Raw genomic sequence first — 10,094 nt, 5'->3', positions numbered from 1 at the left:
GAAAATGAAACATTTCAAGAATATTAAATACAGGTTAACGGTTTTGAATATTCTTTACAAATAAACCATAATGAAACGAAAACAACGAAACGACCTTTTATATTCAAACTGTCTTAGCCATCTAAAATACTGTAATAAGGTCTGTACAGAAATACTGAGACCTCAATTATAATACTCAGTAGGGATGGAACACAATAAAATGAAAATGCTCACAATGAAAAGATGAAATGCCCTCAATAATGCTTATTACACTAATATTTAATAAAAGAAAACCTAATTAAAACAAGAGAGAGGACCCCCTAATTTTATTTTGGAATATTAGGATACTTTACAAACAACATTTAAGAGTAGAGGATGGATGAGTTTACTAAGCGACCATTTACCCTAAAACTTGATTTTGAAAAAAAAAACTTTTAAGTATGTATTCCAGACAAAGAGATATGGAGGAAAGGAGGCCCTAAATTTGAGAAGGGCTCTTTGGTCTGGTATACTGATGGATCAGTTAAGGAAGGAAAAGCAGGGGCTGGGGTTGTAGGACCAAAATGTAAAAGAACCCTAGCAATGGGAATATACCCAACTGTCTTCCAAACTGATAGTAAAAATGGCGGCGATAGAAAATATTATAAACAATCCAATTATAAACAAAAAGAAAAAAACATTTATATAATAAATGCAATAATTAATAAAAATAAAAATCCTGAGGGAGGCGAGAAGAAAATTTCATTACAACAAATTGGGAGAAATGGAAGAAAACTTCAGGAAAAATAACACCAGACTCTTCTATAAGGTCTTTAGGGACAAGGTTGGAGGATATACTCCCCCAGGACTAGTATTGGAATAAAGGAAAACACACTGCAAAACATGGAATAAGACGTGATCCACCAGGTGGAGATAGACGAAATAATAGCAGCACTTAAAAACAACAAAGCCTCTTGTGAAGACAGCGTCCTGCCAGAGATGTGTCTGGATAAAAGAGGAAAGCCAAAAGACTGGCAAACCACACTAATACACCCTCTACATAAAAAGGAGCTAAAAACAGAAGTAAACTATTACAGAGGAATCTCACTGTTACCAAAATTTTCTTAAAAGCCCTTCAAAACCGACTAGTACCGCAAATAGACCTGGAAATTGGGGAATACCAGAGAGGCTTTCTACCAGGAAGGGAAGATTTTGCCAGGAACAGATTGTAAGCTTTAAATTACTGATAAAATATTATATGGTGTGACCCAAAAATCTCTACATCTCCTTCGTCGACTTCAAGAAAGCCTATGACAGTGGAGCTTTACTGAGAATACTAATAAGGGAATATGGAGTATACCAAAAAAATATAAACCCGATAAAATTAACACTATTTAATATAAAATACAAAGTAAAGTTCCAGGGACTAATCAGCAAATCTTTCCAGGTAAAAAAAGGACTAAGACAGGGAGACGGCCTGTCACCAATACTATTTAACATTATACTCGATAAAATCATGAGAGAGTTCTGGAAAATAAATAACGCAGGGGCCGTAGTAGGAACCAAGAAAAAACACTTAAAAGTGAGCTGTCTTGCCTTTACAGATGATTTAACTCTCCTAGCGGAAACAGAGGAACAAGTAATTAGTACATGAGGAGTTAGAAGGAAACGAGATGGGAGACACCCTAGCAAGGAAAGGATCAGAAATGATGCTAATTGGCTCTGAGTCATATTGCAACATATCTGGAAGTTCGATCAGGAAGCTGGTTGACTCCTGGAAATAAAAAGAGAAAGAATCATACTGGACATTCAAACCAGGAATGAAGCAGTCCAAGCTCAAAAGGCAAAATTCTGCCTTAACTTTACCAGAAATGAATTGAGGAAGATGACAGGACTCCTCACGGGCCACTGCCCCTTAAAATATCATCTTAAGAAGATGAAGGTGGTGGAGGATTTCACCTGTCGTTTGTGTATAGAAAACAAAGAACAGAAACAGCATATTCTGTGTAAATGTGAAGCCCTTGCGTTCCGAAGAAGCGGTATTTGGAACAGGATAGAATGGAACCTGAGGACGTTTCTAGGACAAACCCAAAAGAATTAATGCGCTTCGTAAGAAGCATAGGATTCATATGAGATATCTAGTGGAAAGAGGGGTAACTCACAAAAGATCCAACGGGTCGAGGTGAGGAAGGGATTCCCGAACCTCAGTGTAATAATAATAATAAAAAACATTTGGACCGTCAATTCAAACAGGAAGGCTAATCCCGACTAATAAATTGTATTCAGTACAACAAAAAAAAGAAAAAATCGTATCATTGCAAATAATAATACAATACCAATGCATTTTTTTTTTTTTTTAATAAAATTAAATATCTCTTATATTCATTAATTTTTGATAATTCGTGCTCTAAGAAAGAAATTATGGATTTATGATTGCCGATAAATATAATGAATTGTATAAAGCATATGGGGGAACTAGTGAATCTCAGATCATCCAATTTAAGACTTTATTTTATATTATACAAGGAATTAAAATAGAATTCAACTATCCTGTCATATGTAAGTTTTACCATAATGATTTCTTTTTTGTGTTATAGTTATATTACTATGTTATTAATATATTACTTATGAAAAACTTTTCATAAATAAGTTTCAATGTTCTTATATTTAATATTTTTAGTATATACAGGTCAAGTATTGGGATATCAAGTGAATGTAGACGCAGACATAACAGAAACAAAAAAAAAAAAATACTGCTTCCAACTTAAAAATACTGTTACAAAAAATACTCCACAGAAAAATACTGTTTTTATAGACTTCGCTTCAAAAATGCCTCAAAGTCATGAAGGGATTTCAGAAGCAAAGTACTTGCCAGAAGTATCACACTCCTACCTAAACCATTATTCTATCCAGTTCTAATTTAAGACTCTGAAACATAAACCTTATCTTAGAAAAACGATCAAAATTGGTTAATCCATGTGTGAAATATCCTCGGAAGTATCTTTGGTCCAATCAGCGTTAAGGAAGAGTGGAGAAAATGGACCAATAATGAATTGAATTCTCTCATGGATTAGGTGGACATAGCCATGATTATACGTTCAGATTGGTTCAGGTGGGCTGAGCATGAAATGAGAATAGGTGAATCTGAAAGGGATGATTGGACGCCTATTTGGAAAGAGTTTCATAAAGGCGAAACTAAGCTTCAGTAAGAGGATGGTGTGGCGAGAGATGCAAGACATCACCTTAGAACTGAAGAGCAGTGAGTAAATCAAGATCTAAACAGATAATACAGGAGGTCTCGAATCGGTGTTTTCGCGTTGCTGTAAGTAAGTATATATGCCTGTGTTGAACTGTTGTCCGTTATGAACCTTTGGAATTGGCTAAGAGAAAAAAAATGAACACTTTGGAGATTTATTTTTCATAATATATAGAATCCAAAACATTCTATTTTTTTATTATTTGTAATTTACTAACATAACAAATAATTAGCTCTAATAATAAACCATTATGTGATTATTTTTAACCACTATTTTACTTATTTTCCTAAACCCACAGTAGTTTATAACTTTTCCATTGTCTAAAGTGAAGGTATGGCCATCAGTAGAGGCCACTACTTTTTTCTGCATCTAATATTCCTACCCACTTTACTGGGATAGGCTGATAAAGTCATTATTATCTTTCAATAATTATTTGAGTACTGTTATAAACTATATTTAGGGTATCAAGGCACACGAAGTGGGTTACACAAAGGGCATTTTGTAGTTGCTTGCGTTGCTGAATTCGGAAATCGGAGAGTCCAGGAAAAGTTGTTTAAGTATTAACGAACCAGTTAGCGGTGAAACGGGAGAATGATTGATTAAACAGTGAGATGCATTATACAGTAACCAACCTGAAACTTATCCATTAGCCCATGCATTTACTCCTTTAGCCTGATTGACTAACGACTTAAAACGAGTTCTCAATATTGTAACTTACTCCCTCTAACTAACTTACCGCTCTCCTTTCTTACAAGCCATGTTTTCAAAGTTGACAAAGTGTGTTTTGATTTAAACAAGCGGATTTATTACAAATCTAGAATTGTATATTTTTGAATGAAGTAACATAACAAAATCCTTAATGTTGAAATTCTATTCATAGTCATTTTTTCTATATTTTAATTTTATATGTTAAGAATTAAGAATGTTAAATATGTTTTTAATACTTTAAAATTTGTTTTTGATCTGACATGATTGTTATTCATAAGATATGTCGCCCTATATTCGTTCACAAAAATTTATATACAGAAAATTTCAAGATTTATTTATACACATGAACCCTTGAAGCAATTCACCATCATATCATTAGTTCTAACTCATCCAAAACGTTTTATATTTTTAATTATGAGAGATAGTTGACCATGAATGACTTGTACGAGGAGAAGATCGTTGTGGTGCTACAGTTTAATACTGCAATTTTACAGTAAAATTTATAATATTTTCACCTTATAACACTAACAAATATTGTATTTTTAGTTTTCGCTTTGTCACGTTGTTATATTTCTTGTCACGACTCATCTTCAATGTACGATTTATACACCAGCTTAATGTCCACACCAGACCTAAAAGATTGTCGACTACTCATTATTAACATTACTTGTCACCGTTACTACTTACTATTTTTATCCATATTGTTCTAATTTCTCTTAGTTTATTATACCACTATTCTTCCTATTTTTCAGGATTTCTATTGTTATCTAATAAATTTATTTTTATTTTTTAATCAATATATTTATATAAACTTTTTTGTCTCTATCTCTATATACTGTATGTAATATCTTGTACATGTACTTCTATCTTATCTCATCTATTTGTTTATTGTAATATTAGACAAGAGATTTGATGATTCTGTCATTTTACTTATCTATATATTATAAAAAATCTTATCCTTTTTTGAGGGTTAATGAAGAAGTAGGGAACTTTTATACTTAAGAACGGATGTCCAACTAGGCAGTTGAAATCTCTGTTTCAATTTGACAGGTACTCCCATCTATATTTATTTGTTATTTTTATTAATTTTCCTAATATTTTATTTTATTTTCAACAATACCTCACCTTTAACATATTTATTTCACTTTTTTGTTTACCTTTTTACATCTACCTCTTTACCATATAACTAGTTCTAACGAATATTTTTCTACAATTTATTACACTAATTCTGTACTTATACATCTTTCAATACTGGCTTTATCAATTAGTAACTAGTTTCTAGTCCTCCTGTATGAATTCTTCCTTAAATTATTTTTATAATTTTTTTTTAGGTAGGAGAAAATTATTTTATAGTCTATATGGTTGTTATCATAATGGAAGATAACCTTCAGAAAGGTAATTATTCTCCTATAATGTATAAGCATTAGCAAGTTTTACTCAATAAATGACATTAATATTATAATATATTAGCAAGTATGACAAATAGGAGAAAATTATATGTCATATATAGGTTTTTGTTATCAAGTAAATAATTTATAAACAGTTCTTTGAGTGTATATGATATATTAGTGTTGTTGTAAGCGCATGCTTATGGTTTTGTTGAATTTGTTTTTTAGCAGCCTGAAGATGGGGGAAATCTCCCGAAACGTTGCTGATGATATGAAATAAACTATTGTATTTTAATAAGGAAGAAATTGTGTCATTCACTAAATCCATTTTAATTCCATAAGACTCTTCCAGTTAAAGGATTATTAAATTTTTTTTTTTAATATTTTAAAAACAAAACAAAAAATTATTTATTTTATTTTCGTATTTAATCTGAACATTTATTTTAATGTTTTGTCAATTCTTATAATGTTTGTATCTTGTTTTTCATTTAGCCCTGACGAAGCCCTGCAAAATGGGTTGACTCATTCGTTAACAATAAATAGTTTTATTTTACTATTTTGATACCTTTATTTATCGGACTATTTTGCTACAAACTATATAAACTTTGGTGGACATTTATTTCGCTCACAAAAAAGCTTAGTGATCACCATATAGTGTTTTTTTACGTATATGGTGGAATAATAAAAATAGGTTGTAAAAAATTTAGTTTAATTATGAATAACGCATTTAGCGAAAACGTATAAAAAGTTTTTAGTTAAAAAAATTTATATATATTGGAAAATATACTTGGCTGAATGTCAACTAACCAACAATGAAAATATTTTGTATTATTAAGTTAACTATATTTTGGATTACTGAGGATGTAACTCTGCCAGCCTAACGGCGGAACAACCCAAAGTATAGTTAACTTAATGATACAAAATATTTTCATTGTTGGTTAGTTGACATTAAGCCAAGTAGATTGACCTGCGCAAAGAGAACATAAGTGGCTTGTCAGTTAACTACCAAGTTGACTCTAAAGGTTCCAAGTTAATTGAGAACAGGAATGAGTTAAATAAAAGTCTTCCTAATTGGAGGAGCGTAGTCTAAGGAGTTCTACACTTCCAAGATGAACTTCTTCCATTCACTCACTTCCTACTCAACTTCAAATTGAATAAGAGTTACTTCATTTTGGAATGCTAAGTTCTATTCTAGTTGCATTCTAAGATAGTTCCTAATTTAAAAAAATAGGGCCTAATTTTTAAAATATTATTTTCAGTATTAATTTTGGAAATTAAAGGCTGAGTTTTACTGAGAGGTTTAGCCGACAAATAAAATATGAACAATTACAATAGCCACCAATTTGAGTTCAATGAAATATTTAAAATTATGAAACATTGAATACGAAATGGACGAAATAGCCATCTAAACTTTTTGTAAGAATAAAATTAATATTTACCTTACGTTTTCTTCGAAGCAGCTTGTCTAATTCATGATGGACATTAGGTTCTTATAGAATTAATCTACCTGTTATCCTACTTACTTCATTTATTTCGGACGATTTCATCCAATAACATAAAACAAAATAAATAAATAATAGATAGAAGTATTCTAGATTAGTTTTAAATTGAAACAAGTTCTGGTAAAAACTCCCAACAATTGTTTCAAATCACAAGATTTTTATTTGACGAAGTTTTATCAGAATTTTGATGAATTGGGGGTTTAGTTTTAAAAGATAAAATAAAACTTAAAAAAAAAAATAAAAAGCTCTGAATTAAGCGATGAATGTAAGCTGAAAAGAAATAATTTTGGTGCCAGTCCTAAGCTTAATAAAGAATTAAAACTTGAGATGCACAGGAGTTTCGGTTATTTATTATAAAACCCGTAGTTTTTTTATAAAAACTACAATAGCACAAAAACAACAATTACTTCTTTATTATACAACCCATTGATCCTAATGTTCAAGAGGGCCTTAATGCATACGGACACAGATCTACTATTGAATCAACTTTTATAATGAGGTATGATTGGAAAATACTTTTATGTGTTTTTATATCTATAGTATTACATAAGTCGAATAAAAATAAATAATTTTGATATAAGTTGTTCAAAAAATATGTAAAATTCACTTTTTTTTTTTAAACTTTTTAAACATAACTGTATTTGAACATAACTCATTTTTAAAATCTATTCGCTATGTAACTTTTTTATATATTCAACCTTTCATCATCATCAAATGTAACTTTTGTTTTGTAGCTTTATTCAGTTGCAATTATTTTAATTTGATTCTTCTAAATTTATACATAAGCTATATTCCTGTAAGCAGAGAAAAATATATTTGTCCTTAGAATTGACATTTTGAAGATGACTTTTACATCTGTAGTAAAATGTTGTTCGGACATTTCAGCTTCAACCAGTAGTCCGATTTTTAGGGATTTTACAAGTTGGTATCTAGACATCTCCGTATCAATTCTACTTGCTATTTTTGCTGAAGCATTAACGATTATATTTTTGTTAATACATCTATATTTCGAGAACGGTTCGTCCGACTTGGTATAAATTTGAGGATTAGAGTAAAAGTGATATTTTTTTTTATAAATATAGAAACAATACGAAATCTCCAGATCAAGATTTATCAGATGCCCTTCATAAGGGCTTTTTATTTTCCTTAAGTAAATTATGGGCTGGTTTATTAAACATGAACAAAAGAAGTTCCTTAATAAAAAGTATAGGTTTTAATAATAATCAGTCTAACGAATTGCGTAAAAGTCATAATATTTCTAACGTTGTGTAAATAATTGTAATTATAAAAATCCGTTTCTTATTGGATTCTTATATAAGAAAGAAAAGTGCGAAATATTTATAATATAATTTGACAATAATAAACGAATCAATAGGAATATCTTATATGAATTCTCTTGTATAGGTAACCGGCTTTATGTTTCTCCAATTCTTAGCGTTAGTGCATATGTGTACGTTGGTCTGTAGAACAGATGGTGAAAAGTTGGTCTTTCCCGTACCATTCGGAAACCATACTTGCGGCCTTTCCTCTGCTTTCTTGGGTTTCAGTTCAGCTTTAGGCTTCTCTCCTTGCTGCACCTTCCAAGGATCTATGTAATGATCCGGTGAATGGCTTGGCCACTTGTCGAAACAACCGTCCATGCATCCTCCGAGCTGAAATCATATAATGAAATCAATATCCACAGTTTATAACGGGGGAAGCATTACATCCGTTTCCACTGAACTCATATTAATGTGCATTGGGGTTTTTGCTTGGATAAGTTATTTAACTAAAACTTACACGAAAGGTAGAGAAAGTATGCCTATTGGTAAAAGATAAGTTAAATAAGTGTTTGATGTTTGCTTATGATCCTCTGAGAATCTACACACATCAAGATGGCAAGATGATTATTTTCTCAATAATTATTTAATGGATCCAAAAATCATAATATAGCATTAAAGACTATTTAAAACATCCCAAATGTAGCTTTTTTATGTCATGTTGACTAAAATTGGTTAGTATTTCGCCAGTTCGGTTGAAAATTTATGTAATGCAAAATTATATGTTTTTCTCTTAATCTATCACAAATTAAGGTATTGGACAGGATCGACTGGTTCAAAAGTTGTTATAGAATATAGGTTAGTATAATATTATATATGTAATGTTCAATTTTATTTAACTCTATTTATATTCAATGTCCGAAGACAAATTGAATATCATGTATATTAAAATGTTAATTTACTGAAACTCCACAATTACATAATAAAATTTCAAAACTAAGCATTGTTATTTGTTATAATTTTATTTGCTATAATGCTTTAACAGTTGAACGTTGACTTTATATAAGGAGATGTTTGAGGTTGAGGTCAGTAAAGAACACAAAGAAGATTTTACTTCACTGACTACACCCACATCTCTTCATGTATATTTTTGTTTTATTAAAATGCCCTCCAATAACGCCTACTTTACCCATTTTTTTTATATCAAATTTTTGTAAGTATTCTTTTATTTTATTTATATCATAATGGGATGTTAAGATATATTGCGGACTTATATATTATTTTCACCTTTTTTACCTGATATGAAATATATTGAGTTCATTCTTTTAAAATTTGAGTTATTGAAGTATATACACGATTTATGAAGCTTTCTGAGCCCAAATGACTAAATTTCGCAAAAAAGTATCTGTTTATTTGTGCTTGTGTGTGTGTGTGTCAAAACCCTACTTCAGCAATTCGATTCAAACGATACTCAAACAACATATTTTAGGCGGGATGATATCACAACTTTTTCGACGAAATCGTCTAAACAAAATTAACTACCACTTTATATGGATGGTTATCACATTTTATTTTTTTAAAAACAGCTAAAAATTACATTTGGTAAACAAATTCACAGCTAAAAGAGGCTTCTGAATCAGCTAGATGGTATCCTTTACTATGACAGTCTTGAGATTTAGTCGGGATGCCAGGATAATCGTTGAAGGCAATTATCCAAAAATATGTTAATTACTTAATTTATATTGAGTCCTGCAAAAATATTATTGTAATTGGATTCTTTTCCAAAGGCGTGTTGTGTGTTTACCAGTTAACAATTAAATACCTTTGTATTTTAAAAAATATTGTTACCATTAATTATATAATATAATAAAGGGTGTTATTGGGTAATATAATAGTATATAAACTATATCAAGAAACAAAGTATTTATTTACATTGATACGATTTAAATTTTAATATGATTGAAATGATTCAGATAAATGTTTGCCATAAAATATGATTATTACATTATTACCTAATATATA

At 30.3% G+C, this 10,094-nt stretch overlaps 1 protein-coding gene across 1 annotated transcript in view; it reads right to left on the bottom strand.

The window, feature by feature from the left end:
- Positions 1-8,145: 8,145 nt before the first annotated feature.
- LOC106691171 (cilia-and flagella-associated protein 96) overlaps positions 8,146-10,094 on the bottom strand; it is a 14,216-nt gene continuing 12,267 nt past the window's right edge. Inside the window, exon 6 of the mRNA XM_014436853.2 lies at positions 8,146-8,465. Within this exon, the coding sequence (XP_014292339.1) occupies positions 8,196-8,465 (270 nt within the window). The 3' untranslated portion in view covers positions 8,146-8,195. The remainder of the gene's footprint in view (positions 8,466-10,094) is intronic.

Source organism: Halyomorpha halys, unplaced genomic scaffold, assembly GCF_000696795.3.
Source record: "Halyomorpha halys isolate HHAL.00 unplaced genomic scaffold, Hhal_1.1 Scaffold2130.1, whole genome shotgun sequence".
Lineage (NCBI taxonomy): Eukaryota > Metazoa > Arthropoda > Insecta > Hemiptera > Pentatomidae > Halyomorpha > Halyomorpha halys.
Note: the sequence above shows the minus strand (reverse complement) of the source record. Positions and strands in the feature narration are given on the sequence as shown.